The sequence below is a fragment of the Penicillium manginii genome (genome assembly GCF_028828005.1).
Source record: "Penicillium manginii strain IBT 31320 chromosome Unknown utg000002l:1.0-5564898.0:1.0-5567710.0, whole genome shotgun sequence".
NCBI lineage: Eukaryota > Fungi > Ascomycota > Eurotiomycetes > Eurotiales > Aspergillaceae > Penicillium > Penicillium manginii.
In genome coordinates, this window is record NW_026643103.1 from 2,579,822 (window position 1) to 2,606,846 (window position 27,025).

At 48.2% G+C, this 27,025-nt stretch overlaps 13 protein-coding genes across 13 annotated transcripts; 7 read left to right on the forward strand and 6 right to left on the reverse strand.

Moving 5' to 3' along the window:
• Nucleotides 1-775: 775 nt before the first annotated feature.
• N7533_002220 (sugar porter family MFS transporter) lies at nucleotides 776-2,579 on the reverse strand (the record flags this gene model as incomplete). The annotated part of the gene is made up of 5 exons (XM_057098870.1): nucleotides 776-1,146; nucleotides 1,212-1,792; nucleotides 1,846-2,083; nucleotides 2,144-2,420; nucleotides 2,475-2,579. 5 exons carry the CDS (start codon nucleotides 2,577-2,579, stop codon nucleotides 776-778), a joined length of 1,572 nt encoding a protein of 523 aa, XP_056964006.1.
• Nucleotides 2,580-2,936: 357 nt separating this feature from the next.
• Nucleotides 2,937-5,170, forward strand: N7533_002221 (Zn(II)2Cys6 transcription factor domain-containing protein; the record flags this gene model as incomplete). The annotated part of the gene is made up of 6 exons (XM_057098871.1): nucleotides 2,937-3,073; nucleotides 3,135-3,861; nucleotides 3,921-3,974; nucleotides 4,038-4,729; nucleotides 4,782-4,939; nucleotides 4,989-5,170. The coding sequence occupies 6 exons, from the start codon at nucleotides 2,937-2,939 to the stop codon at nucleotides 5,168-5,170; spliced, it is 1,950 nt and encodes a 649-aa protein (XP_056964007.1).
• Nucleotides 5,171-5,232: 62 nt separating this feature from the next.
• N7533_002222 (SMP-30/gluconolactonase/LRE family protein) lies at nucleotides 5,233-6,293 on the reverse strand (the record flags this gene model as incomplete). Its single annotated transcript, XM_057098872.1, has 2 exons — nucleotides 5,233-5,539; nucleotides 5,608-6,293. The coding sequence occupies 2 exons, from the start codon at nucleotides 6,291-6,293 to the stop codon at nucleotides 5,233-5,235; spliced, it is 993 nt and encodes a 330-aa protein (XP_056964008.1).
• Nucleotides 6,294-6,653: 360 nt separating this feature from the next.
• Nucleotides 6,654-7,566, forward strand: N7533_002223 (class II fructose-bisphosphate aldolase; the record flags this gene model as incomplete). The annotated part of the gene is made up of 2 exons (XM_057098873.1): nucleotides 6,654-7,240; nucleotides 7,296-7,566. 2 exons carry the CDS (start codon nucleotides 6,654-6,656, stop codon nucleotides 7,564-7,566), a joined length of 858 nt encoding a protein of 285 aa, XP_056964009.1.
• A 311-nt stretch (nucleotides 7,567-7,877) lies between these two features.
• On the reverse strand, nucleotides 7,878-8,792 carry N7533_002224 (SDR family NAD(P)-dependent oxidoreductase; the record flags this gene model as incomplete). Its single annotated transcript, XM_057098874.1, has 2 exons — nucleotides 7,878-8,340; nucleotides 8,443-8,792. The coding sequence occupies 2 exons, from the start codon at nucleotides 8,790-8,792 to the stop codon at nucleotides 7,878-7,880; spliced, it is 813 nt and encodes a 270-aa protein (XP_056964010.1).
• A 501-nt stretch (nucleotides 8,793-9,293) lies between these two features.
• Nucleotides 9,294-10,291, forward strand: N7533_002225 (uncharacterized protein; the record flags this gene model as incomplete). The annotated part of the gene is made up of 4 exons (XM_057098875.1): nucleotides 9,294-9,387; nucleotides 9,455-9,876; nucleotides 9,930-10,230; nucleotides 10,284-10,291. 4 exons carry the CDS (start codon nucleotides 9,294-9,296, stop codon nucleotides 10,289-10,291), a joined length of 825 nt encoding a protein of 274 aa, XP_056964011.1.
• Nucleotides 10,292-10,634: 343 nt separating this feature from the next.
• Nucleotides 10,635-11,775, reverse strand: N7533_002226 (aldo/keto reductase; the record flags this gene model as incomplete). Its single annotated transcript, XM_057098876.1, has 2 exons — nucleotides 10,635-11,096; nucleotides 11,170-11,775. The coding sequence occupies 2 exons, from the start codon at nucleotides 11,773-11,775 to the stop codon at nucleotides 10,635-10,637; spliced, it is 1,068 nt and encodes a 355-aa protein (XP_056964012.1).
• Nucleotides 11,776-12,753: 978 nt separating this feature from the next.
• Nucleotides 12,754-14,080, forward strand: N7533_002227 (FAD-dependent oxidoreductase; the record flags this gene model as incomplete). The annotated part of the gene is made up of 2 exons (XM_057098877.1): nucleotides 12,754-13,278; nucleotides 13,346-14,080. The coding sequence occupies 2 exons, from the start codon at nucleotides 12,754-12,756 to the stop codon at nucleotides 14,078-14,080; spliced, it is 1,260 nt and encodes a 419-aa protein (XP_056964013.1).
• Nucleotides 14,081-14,352: 272 nt separating this feature from the next.
• On the reverse strand, nucleotides 14,353-15,834 carry N7533_002228 (retrograde cargo receptor ERV46; the record flags this gene model as incomplete). Its single annotated transcript, XM_057098878.1, has 3 exons — nucleotides 14,353-15,295; nucleotides 15,378-15,558; nucleotides 15,642-15,834. 3 exons carry the CDS (start codon nucleotides 15,832-15,834, stop codon nucleotides 14,353-14,355), a joined length of 1,317 nt encoding a protein of 438 aa, XP_056964014.1.
• Nucleotides 15,835-16,615: 781 nt separating this feature from the next.
• On the forward strand, nucleotides 16,616-18,960 carry N7533_002229 (uncharacterized protein; the record flags this gene model as incomplete). The annotated part of the gene is made up of 3 exons (XM_057098879.1): nucleotides 16,616-17,071; nucleotides 17,304-18,851; nucleotides 18,916-18,960. The coding sequence occupies 3 exons, from the start codon at nucleotides 16,616-16,618 to the stop codon at nucleotides 18,958-18,960; spliced, it is 2,049 nt and encodes a 682-aa protein (XP_056964015.1).
• Nucleotides 18,961-19,694: 734 nt separating this feature from the next.
• Nucleotides 19,695-22,398, forward strand: N7533_002230 (putative GARP complex subunit Vps53; the record flags this gene model as incomplete). Its single annotated transcript, XM_057098880.1, has 3 exons — nucleotides 19,695-19,737; nucleotides 19,797-21,589; nucleotides 21,655-22,398. The coding sequence occupies 3 exons, from the start codon at nucleotides 19,695-19,697 to the stop codon at nucleotides 22,396-22,398; spliced, it is 2,580 nt and encodes an 859-aa protein (XP_056964016.1).
• Nucleotides 22,399-24,496: 2,098 nt separating this feature from the next.
• Nucleotides 24,497-25,006, forward strand: N7533_002231 (Secreted thaumatin-like protein calA; the record flags this gene model as incomplete). The annotated part of the gene is made up of 1 exon (XM_057098881.1): nucleotides 24,497-25,006. One exon carries the CDS (start codon nucleotides 24,497-24,499, stop codon nucleotides 25,004-25,006), a length of 510 nt encoding a protein of 169 aa, XP_056964017.1.
• Nucleotides 25,007-25,439: 433 nt separating this feature from the next.
• Nucleotides 25,440-26,327, reverse strand: N7533_002232 (phytanoyl-CoA dioxygenase family protein; the record flags this gene model as incomplete). Its single annotated transcript, XM_057098882.1, has 1 exon — nucleotides 25,440-26,327. The coding sequence occupies one exon, from the start codon at nucleotides 26,325-26,327 to the stop codon at nucleotides 25,440-25,442; it is 888 nt and encodes a 295-aa protein (XP_056964018.1).
• Nucleotides 26,328-27,025: the final 698 nt, after the last annotated feature.

Consider the following 27,025-nt stretch of genomic DNA (forward strand, 5'->3'; position numbering starts at 1 on the left):
GCTGCACGTGCCCAGTGGCAGGTGAATGAGTTACTTGAGTGGTAGTGGGTATGTCAAGATATAAAGGGATAACGTAGTAAGAAGTTACAAAGCCATTCGATAAGTACCGTTTTATATTCGGACCTCTCATATGCATGCGATAGATCAAATGTCTGGAGGGGTCAGAATAAAATCTAACAGGGAAATGATGGTTGAATTGCCCGAGACGGGGACACCGAGACGGAGACGAGCTGTAATTTATAGAGACAGGACCCCGCATTATGTCCCGGATCTGTTTGATGCATGAAATAACCTGCGACCTGGTACCAGTGATAACAATGCATATGTACCATCCAAGTTTCCTGAGCAAGTTAGATCTACAACTGAAGACGCCTCTCGAAAAGGTTTTAATGGGCTGTTTGGCTTGCATGGGTGGAAGAAGCCAGATGGTTTGTGCTTGTAAATATCATCTCGCAGTGATGCATCTACTATGCAATATACTGCACTGTTTTCTGACGTGGTGGCTGGGGCGGCATTTCACATGGGAGTTTGAGATCACATTTGTCGCGATCAAGTGTTAGAGCTTCTATCGTCTAGATTCTCTTTACGAGTATACTAGGCTGTCTACCAAAGTGCTGCTGATTAGAATATCCAAAAGACTACAGAGATGAACATGACTCGGTGTGAATGATAGGAAGTAAAAAGTGTATTCCTCATTGTCTGAATTGATCACGGATTCTAGCAGAACTATTTAAAAATCAAGTATCCTGATTTGAGGCCTCAATCTTCTAATCTTCTAAGTAATTTCCAAATGCTCCACTGGTTCTTCTTTTTCCCGGATAATATTTTCATCTCGAGCTTCGTATCTCTTGGGCCGTTTGCTAGAGATTGCTTCATTGTCAAGACATGCGAAAAGAGGGGGGTTGCCACGATAGTAGTCGTCCATATCCTCCAGACTGCGGCCGGCCGTCTCCGGATAAAAGACATAGATTACAGGTATCATAGCTGCGTTAAGAACGGTCCAAACAATATAAAAACGCCAGCCTAGAGTCTCAATGCCGATTGGAGTAATTTCGACCACCATGAAATTGAAAATCCAGTTGGTAGCAGCTCCAAGTGCAGCACCTTTCGTCCGCATCGTGAGTGAGTTAATTTCGGTTGGGTATACTATACCATTAATGAGCATGAGAATTCGCGTAAAGTGGACTTGATTCTGATAGTATGAAACTTACACCATGGCACTCCTTGCATGCCGATGCCGAAAAACACATAATACAAAAAGAAAAAGGCCACGGATGCTGAAGCCACCTCCTCCCGATGAGCATACCCGGGCATTTCGTTGTATCGAATCAAAGCTGTGATGAATACATAGCAGAAGCACATTCCTGCTGCGCCAAACATCAAAAGCATTCGGCGTCCCCATCTCTCGACGTTGGGAATGCCGATCATAGAGAAGAGAAGGTATTGAACGCTGTTGCAGGCCGTGAGCAGTCTTGCTAAAGATTCATCTAGTCCCACAGACTTTGTTAGTACCGTTGGCAAATAATAGGAGGTCACATTAATTCCCGAGAACTGCTGCATTGCCTGAGTACCCATTCCAAGAATAAGCCGGCGAACTGTCTTTGTGCCTGCTTTTTCATGCGCTCGCCCATGTAGAATATCGCCGAAGCTAACACTGTTTGCTTGTTCATAGTCCACGCTATATTGAATCTGATTCATCTGTAGCTGAACAAAAGGATCACTGTTATCCTTGTCTTCAAGATCTGCAATAATTTGCAAAGCCTCATCTGGGCGACCATGGGCAACAAGCCATCTGTTGCAGAATTAGTGTCACAGCACTCACAAGGGGCAAGAATAGTTTGATACCTGGGGGACTCGGGGAGCCATGGTACTATACAAAATAAGATGATATTGAAGATGAGTTGAAATGAGAGGGGAAATCGCCATGAGACTGGTCCATTTGCGAATGAAAGACCGTAATTAAGCCAATTAGCAAGTGAGAATCCCACAAGTACTAAGACATTCTCCAGAATGACCAGTTTTCCTCGCAGTTGAACTTTTGAAGTTTCAACTTGCCAAATGGGGGCAGTTGATGTGTTGAGCCCTGCAAAAAAGAAGCACGTCAATTTTTAGTGTTTTGAGAGCCTTCGGCGCTTCTGCGTACCGTTTCCTATCCCTGCAATTATACGGCCAGCCATCATATGACCTAGACTATAGGAAGAGGCCTGCAAAATAGCGCCGATTGTCATGATGATGGTCCCTACCAAGACCGTGTTTCTGCGGCCCAGCCGTTCTCCAAGCCAGTAAGCGGACAGAGATCCTAGAAAACAACCGACATCATAGATGGCAGCGACCGTTCCTAGCAAAGACGCTTTTGAGGACTCTGCAAGACCATGTAGCTTAAGAAAGTCTTGCGAGATCACAACTCCACTGAAGACTCCCTGGAGTAGAATTTAAGCCTGGCACAATACATGGCCTCATTCGATCTTACCTACTTGATCATATCCATAGAGAGTCATGTCAGCTCCGCAGGCCAACGTGATCCAGAATGTCAGCCATCCACCTCGAAGGCCGAAATATGGTTTTGCAGATTTGAACATCAAGTTAAGGCTGGAGAAAATTCAACCGAATGCCTCATAGTCTTCGCTCATTGCTGAGGCCAGGACAGCTATTTATTTCCCCATACCCACTTTATACCGTGGGATAAAATCCGGGTTGACGCTATGCTTCGCTACCCTGGCACACTAGTATGAGCCCCGAGACGGACTGTTCATACCCGTGGACTGCAGTGGTGTGCTCCATAAACAAGTTCTGTTCCCTGTCCCCCAGCTTTAAGGTTTACCCCAGATTACTGGAGTAGGTCCGGATTAGGTAAGCCCCCCTCTTTACCTCCCATCCCGCTCGACGACTTGACGACGTCCCCGAGACGGGGTAGCGTGGCTGTTGCTGCCGCAAGGATGAGTTTACCTTTGGACCAGTACGTTGCCGATGATGCAGATTCTGATTGCATCGCAACGGTGCATCTGCGATCACCTTACCGGCGGCCACGCATCCGAAAATCGCGCGGTCGCGGCTTACGAACGAGGAACGGATGGTAAGTCGTTTGTTTGCCTTCCAAAGTTGACGTGCTCACTATATTGACCTGGTCGATATAGCGTGCAATGCAGGAAACGACATTTGAAATGCGACGAAGTTAAGCCGACATGCGGTGCTTGTGCCAGAAAGGACAATACCTGCGAGTTCGCCAGCTCGAGCCGCCACAGCACCAACGTTTCGATTTCCGACAGGGCCTTAGCGAAAGCTGCCCCTGAGTTATCCGCAGAGGAGATACCATCCACAGTGAAAAATAACAAGCATGCATCGATTACAACCCAGACGGAGCATGTGATTTTTGACCCACCTGAAGCTATTGTCCCCGCGGAGCCTAGTCCTGCACTCGATACCAACCCCTCTCCGCCTGTCGAATTTGATCAATCGACGGGAGCTGAAATCAATTCAATTGAAAGACCATTCATTGCTCCAGAAAATTATTTGTCACCTTCCAATGCCTCGTTTGCGGCTGTACGATGGTTCGGCCTTCTGGTGAATGATGCGGCTCGAGACAGTTCAACAGTGTGGACAACGCAAGATTCCTGGGCGAACCAGAGTCTCTCGTTAGACCACTCTAGCTCTGATGAACAAACTCAAGTTAGCCCGCTGCAATGTGCGACTCAAGTATTAGATGGTCCTTCCATATACGAGAGTCCTGGCCTGACGCATGTTGGTTCGTCAGAAGAAAGCCCGCTCGAAGAAGAGCAGATTTGGCAGTCACGGGAGCCAATCGAACTTCTACCAGCTGAGGCAGCCTTGTTTGGGCATTATGTAGATCGAGTGAGCCCCTGGGTATGCTCCGGTTGCCCTGTTCAACTTGGGAAGGCGTGACTTACATTCAACCTGAACAGATAGATTTACTTGACCCCATGGCCAGATTTTCTACGCTCGTTGCGCACTTAGCTGTAGGCTAACCCTTATTCTGCGAAGACAATCCCATTACTGGAATTCTGACATGGAAACTGCAGATACACAATGCCGGCCTGATGAATGCTATACTCGCTCTCGCATGTCGACATCTAGCTTTGAATCCACGACTGAATGACCCTAACGCCCCAAATCAAGAAGACTCGGCTCTTCAATATTACTACCAGACCCTTCACTATGTCCAAAAATCTATGCAATACACTGGCTACAAAAGAAGCTTAGAGCTTCTTGCGACCACTTTGATCATCTCCGCCTACGAGATGCTTGATAATTCCACGAAAGATTGGGAGAGGCATCTAGAAGGTGTGTTCTTAATACAAAGATCACAAACCATTCATGGAGAATCTGGAGGGTTGCATTCGGCTGTGTGGTGGGCATGGCTCTGCCAGGACATTTGGGCGGCTTTCCGAGAGAAACGCAAAACTCTTACATTTTGGGTTCCGCAAAAGCCACTTTCTGCATTGTCACCATACGAACTTGCAACACGCTCAATATACAACACGGCGAAGGTGATCAGCTACTCTGCTGAGGCCGTAGTTGGGGCAAACATCGGACGGCGAGCTGATGAGGCGACCTGTCTCCACAAAATGTTGGATGATTGGCAAGAGCATCTAACCATTGAATTTTCTCTACTGCCACTCTGCTCACGCCAGCAGTCGTCATACTTTCGACCAATTTGGGTCCACCCACCCGTCTTTGGTATGAACGAAAACACTGGTTCGATCCTTGAAAAGTGACTAACACAAGATATAGCCGTAGCGCTTCAATTCTTCAGTGTATCAAAGATTCTATTGCTTGCGCATGAGCCTAGCTTGGGGGGGCATGGAGCAGTATCTCGAACGACAAAGTGTTATTAAACGCTGTGTAGAGAATATCTGTGGCATTGCTGTTCAACTAAAAGACGACCCATCTAGTCTGATGTCATCGCAAGCTGTGTTCATTGGTAAGTTCTTGCTGCCCTTTACCAGGTGACTAAAGCTAACTTAAGATAGCGGGCAAGTTCACTCAAGACCAACGTGCACGAGAAGCTATATTGGAGCTACTAAAATCCAGTCGGGAGCGGAGCGGCTGGCCAACTCGATCTTTAGGCGAAGAACTGCAGCATCTTTGGGAAGATCATGAGCCGACAAAAATCGCAGCTGCCGCGAACTTAGACATGAGCTCTATTCAATAACAGATCGAGTGGTTTGAAATATAATTTGGCCTTTTTCATGTTCTTTGATTCTATCAAAATGTCTATAACCCGAGCAATGCTCCCTTCACAGTCGCTCCTAGCTGGACTCTCCAAAGTCGATGCTCATTCAGAGCAAAGATCTCCCCGTTTCTCCCGAAACAAAAGTTTGCAACACCACCTTCAATAATGATCCTACCTAGAAGAACGCCACCCGGAGACCATACATTGATGCCATCCCCGCAGCCACTGTAAACATTCCCTTCAAGGTCACACTTGATGCCGTCTGGGATACCTTGGTCCGCCATGGCAAAAAGACGCCGATTTGTGAGGAATTTCTCTCCATCATACTCAGATATATCGAATGCATAGCTAGGGTAGAATTGATATCAGTATTGCTGTTTCCTATTGAAGAAAAATTCGGGGTAGTATGCCCTTACATTGAAGAAACCCGCTGATCATCTACCGTCCCGTCACCGTGAACCCGATCGGTATCGGTGATATAAGCCCTCTTTTCATCTGGTGAGAAGCAAATACCATTTGGTCTTCCAAAACCATCGGCCATGGCTCGAATATTTTCACTATTCGGGCACCATCGGTAAACTTGATTGGGCAAGCGTGGAGATGGTCGATAGCCCTGCTCAAAGCCGTAAATGGGATCCGTGAACCAGACTGAGCCATCTGTGTGTACCACCACATCATTGACAGAGTTAAACTCCCGACCGAAGAATTCGCTCTTCAATAGCTGTGATTCGTATGAACGTGTGGACATACGGTATAAACCACTCGGTTGGTCCATGGAGCCTTGCGAGCAGAGGAGAATGTCGCTCTGGCCGTAGTTTATGCCTCCATTGGCCATGGGAATATCCGTGGGAACTTCCTCGTAAGCCACTGGCCTTTGATCCAAGTCTACACGAGTGATATAGACCTTATTTTCATTATCCGGGCCGACACAACGGTTGCTAGTGATATAGAGATCGTTGCTATCAGGAAAGAATACTCCAGCCTCGTGAGCGAAAGGATAGGCTTGATGCTCTGCCAGAAGCTCTAGTGTTGGTGTGGGTCCAACGATTACTGAAAAGCGCCGATCATGAATCCGAAAGCAAGTCTCAGAATTCGTGGGCATGATGCAGTTCCAGCAGCACGCGCACCGCTTCGATGTGAGCAATTGGGCGGTTGCTAATTGTCGATGAAGACGACAAATGCGGCAATAAATTAAGCCAACAAAGAGAACAAAAACGGCCCAAAGATCTCTCAATGGCTCCAAGATTTCGGGAAAGGAGATTTTGAATAGAAACCAGATCTGAAATCCCCGCTCGCGGGGATGGTGGGGTGGATCTTGCCCCGTCTCGGGGTCATCTCATATCGTCGATTTGAAGGGCCATATGTACCGCGGGTCAGCGCTTTCTTATATGAGTTGATTCAACAGAAAATGTAGAAAGAGACCTGAACTACATACTATCTTTTCCTTTTCTACGACCCCGAAATGTCTTGGAAAGATGGCAACTGCCATATGCGCATTCTCCGCGATGCGGAAAATGGTCACTACGGGGTCATTGCCGCCATCGCGTACAACACCGAACAGGTTTTGGGCCTGGTCAAAGCTGCAGAAGCTGCACGCTCGCCGCTCATTATTCAGTTTTTCCCTTGGGCCATCGAATCCACAGATGGCTTGCTGATACGTGCCGCTGCTGACGCTGCCAAGCGCTCGAGTGTACCTATCAGTATTCATCTCGACCATGCTCAATCCCCAGAAATCATCAAGCGTGCAGCAGAACTCCCATTCGATAGCATTATGGTTGATATGTCACATTACGAAAAGGAGGAAAACCTGCAGAAGACCCGGGAACTGGTTCAATATTGCAACGAACGCGAAAAGGCCACGGAAGCCGAGCCAGGTCGTATTGAAGGAGGAGAGGATGGAGTCATGGATACAGAGGGTTTGAAAGCTTGTATGACAACCTCTGAGGAGGTAAACGACTTCATTGACACGGGAGTGGATGTTCTCGCCCCTTCTTTTGGCAATGTCCACGGTGAATATGGTCCGCGTGGCCCGCAGCTGGATTTCGGCAGGCAAGTCTAAGTGTCCATTGTTTGTAATATACAAACTGCTAATAGTCGAATCTAGATTCGAGAAAGTCAAAGCCCAAACTAATGGCAGAATTAATTTGGCTCTACACGGCACCAACGGATTCGCCCCAGAGCTAATGAAGCGCTGTGTGGCCGCTGGTGTTACCAAAATCAACGTGAATCGACTGGTCTTGGATAACTACTATGACCACCTTCATGCGAACGTTGGAAAAATGCCGCATACGCAGCTTATCGAAGAGGGCATTCAAAAAGTGACGGATCTCACCATTGAATGGATGGAAATTTGTGGGTCAGCGGGTAAGGCGTGAAGGGAATGTCAAGTTTGACAATCATGAAATAGATCAAAAAATAACTTCTTAATGCCAAGGATATTGTTATAGAAGAATCAGATATTGCCATACATTTTCCTACAGTTATCGCTTGTTGAACTTGATGATTTTCACCCCTAGGGAATTGCTCAAGGGCCCCGAGTCGGAATAGCAACGTTATATTCAGTAACTTTTCTCATAGATGGACTCGATGAACTAGAAGTAGAATATGAAAATATTTTTCAAGATCTTGATTAATCATGTGCATTATTTATATGAATATATCGCAGAAAACGCTAATAGGCTACGAATCACTGCAGGTTGCTGAACATTCCACCATCGGCCAATAGTCCAGTGGCGTTCACATAACGGCTCATCTCTTCACAGGCTAGAAATACCGCAGGCCCTGCCATATCTTCCGGGTCACCAATGCGACCGAGGGGAATACGCGCCTCGAGGGCGGCTTTTTTGGTGGGATTCTTCATGTCATGGTCGGCTAGCTGGGTGGCAATGGTGCCGGGCATCAATGCATTGCATCGGATCTGATCTTTTCCAAGGGATATCGCCATAGACTGCATCATTGAAAGAATGGCAGCTTTCGTAGGTGTATAATGGGTTTGTAAGCCACCGCCAACTAGGGCGCTGACAGAGGAAATGCCGATGATCGAACCGCCATGCCCTTGCTTCACCATTTGGCGAGCGGCAGCCTGACAAGAATAGAAGCAACCTTTTACATTGACGTCAACACTGTGATCAATAAGGGCTGGCTCGACCCTGGATAAATATGTTAACGCAATCTTATCTATGCAGTAGGCTAACCCGCCCGGAGCAAGAACCTAGGAAGGTTTCGATTTCGGTATTTCCAATTTGACTTACTTGAGAAACTCTGCTTGTTTGAAGACACCCGCATTGGCAACAAAAACGTCCAGCTTCCCCCATTTAGAGACAGTCTCTTTGACCAAGCTGGATCCAGTCTCAGGGTTTGTCACGTCGCCAGATAGCTCCAGAATTTCACCCGCATTGATGCCCTTGTTCCTGATCGCTTTGACTTCCTCAAGAAGACTGTGCCGATGCTTTTCATCCTGAGGCATGCCTAAGTGGTTGACTGCGACATTACATCCTTGGGTGATATATGCCAGAACAATTGCGCGACCGATTCCAGTGGTGCCGCCAGTGATTGCCGCGGTCTTACCTTTGAGAAGGTTCCAAGCAGGAAGCGCAGCCATTCTAAAATGAGTCTTTATGAGTGAATTGATGAATGGGTCAATATGACAGCACAGAGGATTGAAGAAAATCGACAAGTCTTAGAAAAGAAAAAGAAAAAGTAATGGTGAAGGCTTTCGAGATCCCCCACATTTGCTCCTCAATTTAGCCGGGACTAAGCTCTTCCCTCGTCTCGGGACACAAAGTTGACCCCACCTTTTGTCATCTCGGGAATCTCCCGAGACGTGAGTGAATTCAATGGACCAACCAGTAGTACTCACGTTCTCCAACGTTTACCGTCTCGGGCAACCCTCGACTCGGGAGCTGTGGAGTGCATCAAGAGTCAATGGTGGATTTTGGATGGGGTTTTTAGACCAGAAGCTGATGTAACTGTTCAAATTCTTTTGTGATTTATAAAAAGGTATCTGACTTATGCCTATTTCCTCTCAGCCTCGTCTTTTCGATACCTTCAATTAACAACCTCTCACCTAGGTATCTCTTTAACTTACGCTCGTCATCTAACAATGGCTCCTTCTGTGACCTTGGACAAAGTGGCCCTTCCCCAGGCGGAAAATGGCCCCCAGACTCAGGTCACTCTCAGTGAAAAAGTTATCGCTAGTAGGTTTATCTGCACTCGGATATATTCGCATGCGGAATAGTGTCAACTAATGGTGGTTAATATTAGTTACCGGTGCCAACCGCGGTATAGGTCTTGGTATCGCCGAGTGCTGCCTTTCCAATGGTGCAGCCAAAGTCTATTCTATTGACATTGGAGAGACCGGCGACGATTTTAATGCTGTCTCTAAGCGCTATCCCGGCCAGCTCTTCGCTGTCACCGCTAATGTGACCGATGAATCGACTATTACTACTGCGATCGATAAAATCATTGAAGAGGCTGGTGCTCTCCATGGAATGGTGGTCAACGCTGGGCGTACACACCACAAGGCCGCTCTCGACTTCACCAAGGAGGATATTGAAACTCTGTTTAACGTCAATCTCTTCGGTGCCTTTTACACTGCACGTGCTGCTGCTCGTGCATTTATCAAGCTCGGGATCAAAGGATCTATTGTCTTCACAGCGTCAATGGCCTCTTATCGTCCCAATAAGGTTAGTCTCAGTCAGAGCTCGCTTTTTACAAAACCCTTAACATTGTATCTCAGCGCGTTCCTTCTACCCCCTACGGTGCCTCCAAGGCAGGCGTACGGAACATGACCCATACCTTGGCCATGGAGTGGGCACAATACGGCATTCGCGTCAACAGTGTGTCTCCTGGTCTAGTTAAGACCGCCATGACATACTGGGTGCCTCAGCAACCGGACTGGGAACAGCAGCTCAAGTATTATGGTGGATTCCCTCGGTTAGCTGAGGTACAGGAGCTCGGCGGTGCTTACGTGTATCTTCTAAGTGAGGCCGCTAGCTACACTACCTCCATTGATATTCCAGTGAATGGTGTGATAGGAAGTAAGCATTATTCAGTCTCTACTAAAGTCAAATCACTATGCTAATAACTCCAGTTTGTTAAATACTCCACGCCAACTTTAAAAATATGCTTGGAAGTGAATCTGATCTGTAGATCTGAGAACATATGCTGCTTTCTGGTTTGATAGAGATTTAGTCGACATTATAATAAGATTTTTCCTCCAGTCTTCTAAATTTTTCCACAAAAGGGACAAATAAGTACACACAATGCTCTCTCGGTTTATCTTGACTTACTTGTAATGTACCGAAAATATTAGTACTGTAGAGTATCAAGTTCTCAGTGCTTACTAGGCAACTAAAAGGTTTTTATCCAAGTTCGTTGCCGGGCAAAATTGTTATTGACAAAAGCTTCTGGTTATAAGGATTTTCCGTCGCCGATACTATACTTAGTGCGTTTTACCCCTTATAGTACCGTCAATTCCTTCCAAGTCACCGTACAAACGCCATTCGTAGTCCAAGCTGGGATCATTGAATCGGGCCTTCGCATCCAGCGTTGCTATTTGGGCCATATCTTCAGGCTGCAACTCAAAGTGGGCGGCCAGATTTTCCTCGATTTGCCAGTCAACCACACTCTTAGGGATGACGGAACGGCCGCTGTTGATACCCCACGCAAGTACTACTTGAACAGGGCTTTTGCCATACTTCTGACCAATCTCCTTCAGAATCGGCTGATCGATGACCCGCATCATGTGCGAAATTTCTTTTGACCATCCGGTCTGTCTGTAAAAGTCGTTCATATTGCCGAGTGGACTAAACTGGACAACGTGGATTCCCCTTGCCTGAAGCCACTCGTTAAACCCTTTTTGCTGTAGGTAGGGGTGGACCTCCATCTGGTGGACGGCCGGGACCTAGAGTGAGGTATTAGAATTTACTGAAATTTGGCTGATATCCTCGACAATTGTGGTTGGAGGGAGTACACACCGTAGAGGATTCATTGATTAGAATATTAATTTCGCCACGACTGAAATTCGATACTCCAATTGCCTTGACCTTGCCGGTTTTAGTCACTTTCTCCATCGCTTTCCACGTGTGCAGAAACGTTGTCTCGCCTGCAACCATTCTGCCATCGAGATCTCTGGGGAATCGGTCAGGACCGCGCTTAAAAGTGCACGGGTAATGCATTAATAGAAGATCGACATATGGGGTGTCTAAGTCTCGAAGGGAATCATCCACGGCGCGCTCTACATCGTCTGGATGATAATCATTGCACCATAACTTTGTGCCGATGAAAATATTTTCGCGTGGAATTCCGCTTTTCTTGACTCCCCTTCCAACCTGCTCTTCTACATCGTAGACCCGTGCTGTATCAATAAGACGCATGCCCTTTTGCAATGCTAGGCTAACAGTGTCTTCTTGGGAGTCGTGATCTTGGAAAGTACCGAATCCAAGCGCCGGGATTTTCGCGCCGGTATTAAGTGTGTAAGAGGTCGCACGGGTGCTCAGTACACGAGAAGCGATTGAGGTCGAGAAACATGACATTCTCCTCAACATCTTCACTTGGGTCGCCCTGGCTGCCAGAGAAGCCATTGAGGATGAGTGCAAGATGAGATGATAGTAGAGAGCAATAGGTTAATGACAGATTTCTCTTGTTGGTAGGAGCTGAATTAACTTTTAACTCTCCAACTGCATAGGAATGCAAAGCTACGAGTTTCCGGCATGAAGAGAGATCTGATATGAACGCTGTGCCCACCCCGTGTCCGACACGGGGTGGTGGACGCGAGACGGAAAGATGCCAACGGTACCCCCGCAACGGAATGACCGGGGAGCACCCCACATCGGCCGCCATTACGAGGTGTCCAGAGGGCGATCCTTGCTCGCAGCCTTCACCGCAGCAGCACGTTCATTTCTAGCCAGGCGCGTTATATGCTCCAGAACTATGAGGCATTTTAGCATATACCATTTATGTAAAACCTTGGAATGACGATATTTCTCGTCGGCATATGCTATCCAAATTGCTACGGTTTGTAGCTCCTCCCAGTGTATCTAGGTACCCCCGCGGACGTCTAGATCCATGGATATCTGCGATATGTAGCTGGCCTTGTCCAAGGTTATACAAAAGCGTAGAATTTTTCCAAAACTGGGATTCTTCCTCGAAAAAGGTCGCATTCGTGCTTATAGACCTTCCAGCTTTTGCCCCCTTGTACGCATGAATCACTCAGAGAAAACCTAGTAGCGTAGTGGCCGGAGGCCTCTCTAGATATCCGGCTACTACCATCCCTATTTTGAGGAAACCCAAGCTCTTGGAGAGCATGCTAGATCTCTGGCCCTCGTAAAAATGTAAAGAAGACCTCGGAGAGTCCGATTGTGCGATGTCAACTTGAAGTTACTATTGTCGCTGCTGTGCTGTGGTTACAACCCGGACCAATCGGAAGGAATCCGTGGATCATACCACCCTCAGGAGGATATTAAAACTATAAAGTTCCTGCAGTACTCGAATGAGATCGAACTCCAATCCATTATGACTTTTTTCAAGTTTGAAGCCAACTTGAATCCACAAATTCCAATATGTATCTGTCGCCTTCTATTGTAATCATCGGTGCAGGTCCGAGTGGTCTGCTTTTCGCACGCCTTCTCGAAGTAAATGGATTCAAGAACTACGTCATTTACGAACGTGACGAATCTTCATCCCCAGGCCCATGGCAGCAAGGTGGCTCATTAGATATTCACGGCCCGTCGGGTCAACAGGCTCTCAAAGAAGCCGGATTGTTTGAAGAATTCAATACAGTCTATGCCCGTTGGAATGCCTCACGGATCCGTATTCTCAAACCCTCTGGCGAAACATCGATATGCTTTGGTGAGGATCGTAACGCACCAGAGATTGATCGTCTGCAGCTACGCCAGCTTCTACTCAACTCTATACCCGCCCACAAGATCAAATGGGGCCACGGTGTGCGCCGTATTGAGAGAAGTGACAATGAGTCTGATGACAGTGCTTATCGATACGTTATTCAATTTATCAACGGCAGCTCGGCCACTGGATTTAAGCTTATCGTTGGAGCTGACGGAGGCTGGAGCAAAGTGCGCCCTCTAGTAAGCCATCCAATCCAGAATCAAAGGAATAGAAACCGGTATTCTAAATCATATTCGCAATCCGCAGATATCAGCAGCTCAGCCTGTCTATTGCGGGAAAATGTACATTGAGAGTAGAATCTCACACAACAACAAAAGCTACAAAGCAGCCTACGATTTGGCCGGCCCCGGAATGATGATGGCAGTGGGTCCAAACCGAAGCTTAATCCTTCAACAATCGGGGGACGGAACGTACAAAATGTACTTTGGCATCACTGCTGCTAAAGACTTCTATGAACACCGTAATGACGGTGCTACGAAGAAGTCTGAGGCTATTCGAAAATTGATGGTGTCTTCAGACAAGTTCTACGCGAATTGGGCACCGCATCTCAAAGCCATTGTAGCTGATGCAGAAGGACCATTCCGTGCCTGGAGCTTGCACTATCTAAGACCGGAAGAGGTAGATTGGAACCGCGATGTTGCTCCAGGCGTGACCTTACTCGGAGATGCGGCGCATCTTTCAACTCCTTTCGTAGGAGAGGGGGTAAATTGTGCCATGTATGATGCTGTAGTCTTGGTCAAACGACTCGTTGAGCTTTGTGGCAAAAGTCCCGATATCACAACGGTGCCAGCATCGAAATTGGAAGAGGCCCTTGCTTCATACGAGAAAGAAATGTTTGAACGTGGGCGCGACTTGATAAGGCGCAGTACGAAAAGTGAAGCACTGCTCTTCGACGAAAACGGGGAGGAGACTTTCCCTGCCTCGATGCGTGGAGAACACGAGAAGCTTTTTTATGACGGGAGGACTTCCACCCGTGCCTAACAGTCGTTCAATATTTGATCATCTGGCACTATGCGTCCCGGTTCTCTACAGGAAACACGTACTCGTACTAGTAGTAGCTTAAAATTCAGAATCTGCTTTGCGGTGCCATTTTCCGATACAGAGATACAAATATGAACCCAAACAAACAAAATCAGTGTATATAGGTATTTGAAAAACGCCATAGTGCCCAAACCTACTTCCGACCCCGATGCATTCTCTGGTGTGTATGAAAGTCAATTGACATATCTTCCTAGCTTCAAGGCTAGTTGAGTTCAGTTTGAATGCAACTTCTTGATGCGCATGCTACCCTCGTATAGACCACGGTCCAGTGCAGCAGCAACAGTGAGGGTACCTCCGATAATGGCACAAACACCGGTCAGGAAGCCAGTGAAAGTTTTCGGTCTGGTTTCACGGTTGATGACCTTCATAGGAGAAATATCGTAGTTGAAAAAGACGCCGGGGATACCACCAGCAGCATGCATGCGTTCTTTGTGGCCATCGGCGGCATCATCGCCACCTAGGAGGGAACGCTTGTGTGAAGTTACCGAGTACTGGTGAGCCTCAATACTTCCCTGGGCACCATAAGCGAGGCCGTGGGATCCAAGGGGTGCCTTATCGTATGCACTATGGATCGCAGACGAGAAGAGAGGATCCCATCCCAGCGGCAAGTAAGAGGTCGAGACAACCTTGACAAAGTACATGAAGTTGAATTGGGGCTCATTAGTCGCCTGCTTGGTGTCGTCAAGCGGGTTAGTGTGGTGGTGATCCGACCATTGCCATCGGTCAGCGAGTTCCGAGGGGAGAGAGGGCCCAAATCGAAGCTCGTGAATCTCATGGCTCATGGTATGCTGCTCGTCGGGCGGGGTGCCGGGCACAGCGTAGTTTTGCAGGTCGTGAGCGTGCATGTTTTGGTTTGTAAAACTACGGCCTGGCGCAATGTGGAAGTTGCCTACCACCTTGTTGACACGAAGGACGCCTTCCACTCGGCAACCTTCACGGTGCATCGCCTTGAGCTTATCCTTGTAGCCCTCGCGCTCACATTGCTCGACGTTGTCACCAACACCGAAAGCCCATGTCTTTGACGCGTAAGCTTCCCGGACTTCATCACAAGTACTGCAGCAGCCGGGCTTAATAGCGTTATCAGGCGCCGTGGCTCCGTAACAATCACCACAGTAGTCTGGGGCAAGATGTGCCGCCGCATCTGCAGGGGAGTGCCTGAATATCGAGAAGGACAAAGTAAGCCAATGATCCAATCGCAGGGTCGATTCCGCTTTGCAGTCAGGAAGCATAAACTTACAAGTCAAGAGACTGAATATCGATGACACGACCGCCTTCTGCAGGCGGGGAGAGTCGGACCTTGTTCACGCCATGCGCAACGCCTGATTGTAGTTCGCCCGAGACATCCATAACGTCCAAGGTCAAGAGTTCGCAAGGTAACCGTGGGAAAGTCATATTCAAATGGATCTCCATTCGTTCGCCTATTCAAGCCGTATCGAATGTTAGCCTTTTCTCTCGGACATGCCTTGAATGTCTGCCAACCACGTTGATGACAATTCCGTACCTCTCGACTTGTCAACAACAAGTTCTGGCTGCACCACAATCCGCCGATAATCCGACCATTCTCCCCATACCAGCCAGAAGACTACCAGAAGCGATGCGATGGTAATAACACCTCCAGAGTTCGTGCGAATGCGCGCATCTTCGACGGTCTTCGCGAAGGCGTCAAGTTTCGTAAATCGCGATTTTGAAGGCATCTTGCCGGTCAATTGCAGACCATAGGGCGAGCCAAGATGTAGGCGAAAAGTCTCAGAAAGCGTCAGCAGCGCGATTGTCTGGTGTCAAGGCGGGGAAATTAGCAAAGATCAGATGGTACGCGCGAGTCAGTTCGGGTGAAACCAGGAGACTCGATCACTCGACCAAACATCAAAGAAGAGGAGAACATCAAAGGAAGATACATACATAGACTAAATCGAGACAGATCAATTGGCGGGTGTAATCCGAGGTCCAGCAGCCGAGGAGGAGGGCTGGTGTGCAAGTTGACTGCAAGTTGGCCTTATCGAAGTAGTATATCAGCGCCGATTGGCCTTTGCCCCATTCGACAATAAAGACGGAGGAGTGGCAGATTTTGATTGGTCAGAAGGCTGACTCATCTCACTTATGCACGTGACAAGCTTGAGCTTTATGACGCATTGGTCACGTGAGGCGGTCAACATTCACTGAAGAAAAAAAGGGCCCAGCGTCCGCCTGATGCGGCGCGCAAAACTCCGTGGCGGGAACGCTGCCTAATTCTTTCTTTGGAAAAGTCGTTTTAACAGCTTCTTTGTGTTGCGTTCTTCTTTCGTCCGCTTTGATTACCGATTCTTCACAACTTCAGTGAATGCGAACGACTTCGCCCCGCTCGATTTAGGTGGCTGCGCAACGCGCAAAGTGGTTCTAGAAGACCAGCCTCTCCTACTTTCCACGCTCCTCGCCAGTCATCGGATTTCCTTTTATCCCTTCTTCCATCGCCTTCTCAATCCGAATCATCCCAACACCATGAAGACCATGAAGTCTCGTCGTCCCGGAGGCGCATCTGGCGGGGGCATCCGCAAGCGGGGCCCTACCCGAACCGATCGAGATGGTGACATGGACATGGATAGTAGTGCGCGCGGGGGAAAGCGAGGTCGCGGTGATTCCGGTCGCTCCTCTCGAGCTGGTGGTGGTCGATCTGCTGGTGGAAGTCGATCCGCTGGTGGAGGTCGACCTCAAACACGCGACAGGACTCTGAACGCCATTGAGCAAGCCATCTCCGAAAACAACAACAGAAGTTCCGCCCAAGCCAACGTCCGACATGGCAAGGGTGGTAAGGGAAACAGCACGCAAATCAGCATCACTGGTTGGAAGAATAGCAATGCCTCTACCAAACGTGATGGTGGTGTTGAAAACCTCATCTCCTTCTGCGAACGAAAATTGAACTCGGCACCTAAAGGATCCCGCTTCAAAGTCACAAAGGTAAGTCCCTGCGGCGCCGCGGTTGCCATACACGAACCTCGACCTTATATACCCTCGCTACATCCGACTGTATCCTGGTTATCCGCTAGAAAGACCCGAACAGCCCTCGCACTTCGCAAAACGGTCGACAACCATGGATTACACTAGTCTCCCAGATTTCTCTTTCTTCTTGATTTTCGCTTCGCTTCATTGCAATCCCAAATTATATTACGATTTTCTGACCTTCAATTAGTCGCGGGTTGAAGGCGATATTCTCGTGGTTTCCGTCCACCCCGAGTGGACTGAGCGCCTGCTTCAACTCAATGGCAAACTCTTCGCAGGTGTCAACATTACGGTCGAGCTCTACGATTCTTCAACCGCAGTACTTGGTCAGCAACTTGCCTCCTCCGGCGGCACATCGGCTTCGACAGCGGATACCAAGCTGAAAATCACCTCGATTTTGGGCAAACGCTTCAACCCTGCGGCGAAGCTCCTGGACTTGTCCAAACTGGTCGACGATACCGATCTCCAGGCCATGGGTATCTTCAACAGCACCACAACCCAGTCAAAGTTCTTTCCTGCCATGATGAAAGTATGGGAAATGCAATTCACCAGCTCTTCCGAGCGACGAGAGGCAGTGGAGAGTGTCAGCCTGGCCCAGAACCAGCTCGCAAATGTCTCCGTCGTGACAACCATGGCTCAGACATTTGCCGACATCAAAAATTTGGACCTTTCAAACAACAACTTCAAGGATTCTCAATCCATGATCGCGTGGCGGTGGAAGTTCCGTAACCTTGAGTTCCTGGATATGACTGGCAATGAGTTCAGCGCCAAGCCAGACTTCAAGGCCACGATGCTGAAGTGGTACCCAAAATTGCAGATTTTGAACAACGTCCAAGTTCGTACCGCAGAGGAGATCGCTGCCCAAAAGAAGACCCCGATACCTATTCAGGCACCTCACTTCCAGGATGATTCTCAAATCGCCGAGAATTTCATCCGAACCTTCTTTGCTGGTTACGATAATAACCGCAACGATCTCATTAACCAATTCTACGACGAAAACTCCAAGTTTTCTTTGAACGTCAACGTCCAGGCTCCCAAAGTCCAGCAAACTGAAACAGCGGGCTGGGATGCATACATCAAAAAGAGCAGGAATCTCTCCAAGATCACGCACTTGACTGCTCGCATGAATCGCATCTCCAATGGTCCCCAAAAGATCGCCGAGATGTGGAATAGTCTTCCTCAAACACGTCACCCAGACATGGCCACCCATCCAGAACAGTTCTTGGTCGAGTGTCACCAAGTACCCGGTCTGCCCGATCCAACAGGACAGAGCTCTACCGGAGTCGGCGGCCTCATTATCAATGTCCATGGAAAGTTTGACGAAAGCGTCGATGGCAAGGTTGAGACGCGCAGTTTCGACAGGACCTTCATCATTGGTCCAGGAAATGGCCCCGGTGGTATTCGCGTCTTGAATGATATCATGTGCGCTCGTGCCTACGGTGGCCACGAGGCATGGAGTCCTGAGAGCCAGCCCATTCCCCAAGCTGTGGCTCCGGTACCTACTATTGCCGCCAACCCTGCTGCTCCCCTTGCGCCAGCTGCAGCCACGGCACTACCTGGATTTCCCGCGGGATATGGTGCTCCCGCGCCTGGCAAAACGGAGACCCAAGTTCAGCAAGAGCAGCTCGTCATCCAGATCAGCACAAAGTCCGGCATGACTCTTCAATACTCGGAAATGGCTCTCTCTGGCAACGGCTGGAATCTCGATGCGGCCTGGAAAAACTTTGAAGAACTCAAGGTAAGCAAAATAGTCACCACCCATTCTAACCGCTGGTATTTTCGATGCTAAATTATTCTCACAGGCGCAGGGATCTTTACCCCCAAGTGCTTTCCTCAATGGAGTTTAAATTTTATCCTCCGATTTGACAATCCTCAACCACCAATCCCAATACGAAACAAATCAAAAAATCCATAATTTTTCGCTCGGTTCCTGCGGAATATCTTTCTCGAAACACCATGGCCTGAAGCTCTCGAGACCGCAATGGAAAGTCGGATGATGTTATGGAGCATGACGCATCCGAAAGGCTTTGAATAATTTTGCATGGCTTAGGCGAAAGACAGTGAATGATTCGGGACATGTCCCTCTGTATTTTAGAAGTTTGCCCATTGCTGGCTCCGAACAAATCAAATAACACACTCAAGCATATTTTCTGGCAGTGGAATACGTACAAAATGATAGCTACAGCGCTCCATAACTAATAGTTAATAGTTGAACCAATCAAGGAGTATTTCCTAGTCCTGACTATAGTTATTCTAAAGCTAGTACAAATACAATATAATGGTCTTGTGTCCAAACTTGTATAGGGAAAACACTTCTACGGAGTAATTGCACACAGTATGTACTATAGTCGTGCTACTAACTAGCGGCGCGGGATGTTGCGTAAGATGCCAAGCGGCCCAGGTGGCTCCCGAAGAGCGCCCGCGCGACTTGATCAACGTGACCCCATTTCCCCATTCACCCCCCATTTTGCCCTTCCGGAACTCTGCATTGGCCTGGCGCAACTTTGTTTTGTTGCTGGGAGCAGAATGATCTTGGTCATCTAATGGAATGGTTGCAATCACTTCTCCAAACACCGGCCATATGCCTTCAAACGAGGAGTCCGCCCTCGACGCCTTGGATGCAGGTATCGGCCCTCACCAATGCCATGAAACCACTCCGGAAAGCTGATCAGACCTCTTCCAGTGAACTACGATCCGGTCGACCATCTAAACGCTATCTTCTCACACCCCTCCACCCTCTCCTCCGTCTCCCAGATCTCCGACGCTCTCCACACCTACGAAGATGAATTGGACTCCGACATTGGTACCCTTGTGGAAGAACAGGTCACCTCTAATGCCGAGAGTGTTGAACGCATACAGACAGCCAAGGCTGATCTGTCAGAGTTGTTTAAAAAGATTGATGATGTCCGCGAACGCGCCATCAAGACCGAACAAGCCATTACCGACATGACCGCCGATATCAAACAGTTGGACAATGCGAAAAAGAACCTCACTCTGTCTATGACAGCGCTGAAACGCCTTCAGATGCTGACCACTGCTTATGATCAGCTTCAGGCGCTTAGCCGGACGCGACAGTATCGGGATTGCGCACAACTCCTCCAGGCGGTAATCCAGCTGATGGCTCATTTCAAATCGTATCGATCAATCGACCAAATTGCAATTTTGAGTCGGAATGTTGCGGATATCCAGCGAGATCTCCTAGAGCAGGTCTGCGAAGATTTTGAGATGGCATTTTCTAAGGGAGAAGTGATGCAGCGCAAGATCATTCTTTCAGAGGCATGCTTAGTTGTGGATGCACTCGGCGAGCATGCTCGTTCCCGACTTGTGACATGGTACTGCAACACTCAGTTACGCGAATATCGCCAAGTCTTCCGGAATAATGAAGAGGCTGGCTCCCTCGATAATATTTCTCGTCGATACTCATGGTTCCGGCGTATTTTGAAGATCTACGACGAGGAGAACGCTGCGATCTTCCCAGCCCCCTGGCGTGTTAACGAAATATTGGCCAATGTCTTCTGCGAGGGAACTCGAGATGATTACAAGGGCATTCTCTCACGGTCCGTACGCAGTGGCCAAACGATCGATGTCAATTTGTTACTTTCGTGCTTGCAAGAAACTCTTGACTTTGAGCAATCTCTTGAGCGTCGCTTCACACCTCCGCGACCATCTGCAGATACATTCGCGTCCACTGAAACTCCAGCATTCAGCCAGTCGATTTCCGAGGCATTTGAGCCGTATTTGAGTGTTTGGGTTGACGCGCAAGACAAGCAGCTGGCTGGACTACTGCCTAAATATCGTCAACAGCCCCTGAAAGCTCCAGATGAGGAGTTCAATTCCCACACCGTGGTCTCGTCGTCTACTGAACTATTTACGTTCTATCGGCACTCTCTACAACAATGCGCAAAGCTTTCAACAGGTGGGAGTCTAGCAGAGCTCGCAAAGGTATTCGCTAAATACCTCGACCAATATGCTCAGCAGGTTCTTCTCAGTTATATCAGTGAACGTCCATCGGGCCATACACCGTCTAGAGTGCCATCGATAGAAGAGTTGGTTACAGTTCTTAATACTGCCGATTACTGCTATTCTACGTGCACCCAGCTGGAAGAAAAGATCAAAGGCCGACTAGATGAAAGTCTGAAGGAATCGGTCGACCTACAGAGCCAGGCCGATTCATTCATGGGAATTGCGTCTGCGGCTGTTCGAGGGCTTGTAAAGCAAGTGGAAATTGATCTGGAGCCGTCCTGGCGAGAAATGCGCAACACGCCTTGGAGCAGGATTGAGGCCGTCAGCGATCAAAGTTCCTATGTGGGAGAAATGCTCTCACGGACAAAAGAAAGGGCATCGCATATCCTCGAAATGCTGCACAAACAGCAATATGCTCGAGCCTTCTCCGATCATCTTGTGGAATTGATGTCCAGTCTATTCATCAGCAATGTCTTCCAATGTAGACCTGTTTCTGAAACGGGGGCTGAGCAGGTAGGTCTTTCCTCTACGAGACTGGCGCCAATGCGATTTGAACTGTTAAGCTTACCTAAATCTAGATGCTCCTTGACTCCTACACTCTCAAGAGTGGTCTCTCGTCTCTCCTTCCCGCCCCTGCGCCTGCAGGCTTCGTCAAGCGTGTGAACAGCAGCTTTTTCAAGATTGAGACTCTCCTCAAAACCCTACAAGTCCGGCCTTCTCCACCAGAGGCCCTTGTCCAAGCATACCTCATTCACATTGCGGACCGCAACAATAACAACTTCCGTAAGATCCTCGACCTCAAAGGTATTCGCAGTCGCCAAGAACAAAATCACCTAGTGGAGCTGTTCCAGCTCCATCGTGCATCAGACCGATTTGCTTCCAGCCTCCAGCAGAACAACCCTATCCTCGCAGGTTTGCAAGCTCCAGCGGCCACGACCACTGGCTCGGTTTCAACAGGTCTTGGCCTGAGCGGCACTCCGTCTATGTCTATGCCCTCTCGTTTTGACGCCACCATGCTCGGCTCCGCCCTCATATCTGCAGCGAAAGACGGTGTCGATCGATTTGGAAATCCCAGCCTGAGCACCCTGGGCACCACAGGCGCTGTCGGTGGTACCTCTTCTAATTCCGGCATGGGTGGTACATCCGGAGCTTCGTCTCCTGCTCCGCCTCCCTTGAATCAGCAGAGTGGTCATGCTCATACCCCATCAGAGTCCACGGCTGCTGGAAATCTCAACGAAAACCTCAAGAATATTGGCAAATTCTTCCGCCGTGATCTGGGAGGCTTTGGGGGCCGCTTCGGGCGTGGCGCCGATGATGTATAGGAATTTACTCGCTTCAAAAGCCCTTCGTTTTTACTTTCGTTTGGGTGACATTGTATTTAATTATTTTCTTCTTTCCACACGGATACCAAGGTCAAATTCTTTGCAATCATACATGCAATAGATTCCGACTCAAGCTGTATAGCGTCTATACGTACCTACTAGTACCGTAAATGGCAACCATGGTGTAATCCAGGCTACTACTAGTAATGTTATTTTACTTCCCCTTAACGGACGGAAGAGGCCAGGCTAAGTGGCCCTGTGAAAGTGGCGGCCCTGTTTGCATTCTGTTTGACACTTACTCGTAGTACCAGGTAACTTAGGGCTACGTACCTAGCGCGGAATACCTACCATATCTTCTTTTAAATTCCCAAGCATATTGGCATACATCCAGACCTAAAAAACTCACAGAGTGGGGTGAGTTAAGTTGAAAGAAAAATGGACCTCGCTGAGTCTAGACTTCCATTTTGCGGAGAAGACCCGCTGTCACAAGCAACAGCATATGGTAGAGGCGGATTCTTTGTATTCAGAGCAAGGATCGGCCTCGACGGTCCACTGTGAAAACTAGATCAATGTCTCCAAGTTCTTAAACTCAATTCAAGACCACAGACACGGTTCCTTGTGCCTTGCGAACCGGTATGGTTCCGACTCTTCGAACCTGTCTCACGTAGAAGTCTGGCCCGACCTGGTTGCAGGCAACCGCCTAACCCATAGTTGACTAATATTTATAGACACATTTGCCTCTGGGAGAGCCTCTGTTACACGGTACGTTCCTCGCGCATCGTCCGAGTGGCGCTAGACAGGGACACTTTCCTCGTGTCAGGACCTGGGGAACCATCCAGCGCCTTGCCTCTAACCAAGGATTCCACCTGCCTTTCGCTTTGTACCTTTCAAGATAATTAATTTTGAAGGAAAATCAGATCTTCCTATTGTATTCAAAGGGTTCAAATACTTTTCACAACTAAGTTCAATCTAGTTATTGAGACTGCTTTGAGTACATAGGAAGGATGAAAGGCTACAGGTAGTTCGGACACAAGGAAGCAAATAAAAATTCTAGACCTTCCCTAAAAGACCTCACGATAAAGGACACCATAAATCAACCCAATGTTCTTGCCAGGTCTAGAATTTGAGGCCTTGGCCATTCCTTCGACGGGCTTCTTGCTGAGAAAGCGGGCTAGTACCACCTAAGCCTTCGAACAGATTCTTAGAATGGCCACCCGCCAAGAGACTCTGGCATCAGAATAGTATGAGATTTTTGGAAATCCCTTGGCAGCCACACTCCAGACCGGTGGCGAGTGTAGAAAACGCGTGGTTGGGTGGTTTGGAGGTGAAGGCGACATCGGGACTTACTGTCGGTAGCGTGACTAAATGGTATGATGGAAAATTCGGCCAACTTGCCAAATCCGCCACCCCAGATGGAAGAGAACTTACCAGAACTGCCGAAGGGTCAGCCTTCCGAAAAGTACCTGATGATCGGATGTGCGGATCGAGCCTTGCAACTTTTTTCTGGAAGAGATTTTGGAGTAGGGCTTGGAGAATGAAGCGCATTCATTCGCCTCGAGCACAAGGAACAAAACTTTGAAGCCGGTCTGATGTCAAGGTCCACAATTAGTCCATCATTTCTGGGGGATCGACGAACGGGAGCTCGTGCCAGACGAGTGACAGTTGAGGATAGAAGGATGTAAAACTTTATATGACTACTTCCATTTCCGGCGACGGCAACGATGTTCGAGACCATCTGGAAACAGAACACTCCACTGTCGACCAACTCATTGGCCAACCCCATAATTTCTCGAAGGTGTGAGGTCAGTCTGGAAGATCTGAGTTTGGGGGTTTGCCACATCTCCAACGGGTCCAAAATGGATATATAAGACGACTTCGTTCTCGACAACAGACCTTTTTTTTTTCTTCAAACCACTACAATCTTTGAGACCTCAGTCGTTCTCTCACTCTCTCTTTTTGCCTTTTTTTGTTTTTACAATCTGATTCAATCTCTTATCAGATTCTACACTCTCTTCACTGTCTTTTGATCAGAAACTTTCTTTTCAACACAGTCTTTTTTACCACCACTTTTGTCAACACGACAAGTATACTATTCAAAATGCTCTTCTCCAACGTTGTCATCTCCAGCATCCTGGCCGCCGCCGCCACTGCTCTTCCCCACCGTGTCCGCGACTCTTCCAACAGCGGCAGTGTTCAGATCGTGAACAACTTCGATACCGACGTCTACGTCTGGTCGACCTCCGATGAGTCCGGTGATATGCAGACTATCAAGTCCGGTGGTGGCACCTACAGCGAGAACTGGCAGACCAACCCCAACGGCGGTGGTATCTCTATCAAGATGTCCACCACCGAGACTCGCGACAGTGTTCTCCAGTTCGAGTACACTCTGGACTCCGACAAGCTGTACTGGGATCTTTCCTCCATCGACATGGACGCTTCTTCCGAATTCGTCAAGAACGGCTTCGCCGCTATTCCTAGTGACTCTAGCTGCTCTACTGCTACATGTGAGGCCGGTGACTCCAACTGCGCCGAGTCTTACCAGCACCCGGATGATGTCAACACCCTTTCGTGCTCGACTGATGCTCAGTACGTCCTGACTCTGGGATAAATGTCTTTATTCCCAGTTATTTGATGAAAAAAATCCACTCTTTTGTTTTCCCATTATTATTCCCATGAGCAGGTGTTCATCCCGTGGCTGGTTGTGCCTTCGGATATCTTGATGACCCAAACGTTTGATATCCCTTTTACTACATATAGATATAGACTTATAGACTTAGAGATCACGCAGAAACATAAAATGTTACCTGTGAAATATTACTTTTGAACTTTGCTACAAAAATTCCGTTCTCGTAATGGTAAATAAAGTTTATGGAACGATCATATTGCCTCATTGGCTTTTGAGTTTCCCTGGTGCGGCTGTCTTTTCCGAGATGGTTGTCCGATTTGTATCTTTCTCTTTGCCCAGAATTCTAGTTCACATCTGGTATAGAATATTTGAACAAGATAGTGATATATGTGCTATATTATTTCAAATTCCTTATCTAGGGCAACAAGACAAAATCATGGTCATGGGCACCTTGAAGATAGTCATAACCCTCCGGCATCCACTCCACACACGGCACAGCATCTCGCCAGTTCAACTTATCTCTGAAGCTAGCCGGTAATCTCATTTTCAAATTACTCCTGTACCAGCGAGGAAACTGCACCGAAACAAGCATCACTCGCGGCTCATCTGTCTGGTTCGGTCTACCAGCATGCCACAGCCTAAAATCCCGAATGATTAGAGACCCCTTAGGCAAGCTAGGCTGAATCGGCGGAGAGATCTTGCGTCGCTGTTCTTGGAGCTCGGGTTTAACTTTCATGCTATCTTCCGAAATGTGGAGAATATCCTTGTCCGTGTCAATATGCGAGCCCAACCAAACTTCCGTGGCTCCGTTCTCTGGAGTCGTATCGACGAGGTTGATATTCACGCAATATCCAAACGGAACTTTGGGGAAATCAAAAGTCACGTCGATATGCGGGGGCTGTCGATCTTCCGCTTTGAAAGCAGTGTTGGCGCTGTAAAATCGGACAGTCGACTGGGGGCCGAGCATACACTGGATAGCCTCCGTTGCCCACGGATTTGCGATGACGTCGTCGAAGATGTAGTCGTCTTCCATGATGGGCTCCTGCTGGATATTCCCGGTATTTTTGCCAAAGTTACGATGTGTCTCCGGTCGGGCATAGAGGTCTTTGGCCTCGGAAATCATTCTAGCATTGAGCTTGTCTAGATGTGCGATGTTGACGGCATTCTTTATCGCAACGATCCCATCTCGATGAAGGGCTTCGACCGCAGCTTGGAGGTTGTGCGAACCTAGCTTCTTGGAAGCGAGCTCGTCGGGACTTAACTCAATGAGTGTGACCCGGGGCTCTCCGGACTGCACTGTCATTTTTGAAATCGATTGCGTGGAGTAAATTCGTTGGAGTTGGATAGACACTGCTGTAGCGCGGGAAGTTACCCAAGTGGTTCCAAGCTTGTAAATAGGCTGGGTCAAACTAATATTTCTATTTGCACATGCATTCCAGCACCGTCAACTTGAAGGCAGCCAAGTATATAGAGATGTTGTCTGTAAAATTTATAGTCTTTCTGCTACCCGAGAATTTGACAGCTTACCAGGTAGCATTGGAGAGCATAATAGCATGCGGAGAAATCGCCGGAATTGCCGGTCATTGGCCACCGACATCACGAGGTGGGCCTAGCCCTCATGCCAGAAGGGTAGACATACTCGATTGAGAGGCATCCCAGGATACGTTTGCCAGCAAGCGATGTTCCGTGCTGCGAGTACCTAGGTACCTGGTATACTACGAAAAATGAGAAATCAAGATATGTAGGTCCGGAACTCGTTGATTGAAACTAATTCTAGACTCTTCAAACATCCCTTGCCATCACAACGCACTAAGCTCTACGATAGACACGATTGCTACAGAGTGTCTGCGAGGAAGAAACCTGTCATCTGAGAAATTATTAGCAATTGTTTCAAATATCAAATGGTGTGAATAATGAAAGCAAATTGAGGCATTGGCGTCAGCAAAAAATTAGAGTGTTGTTGTTGCAATTTTTAATCGTCAGTGCGGCCCTTACGCAAGG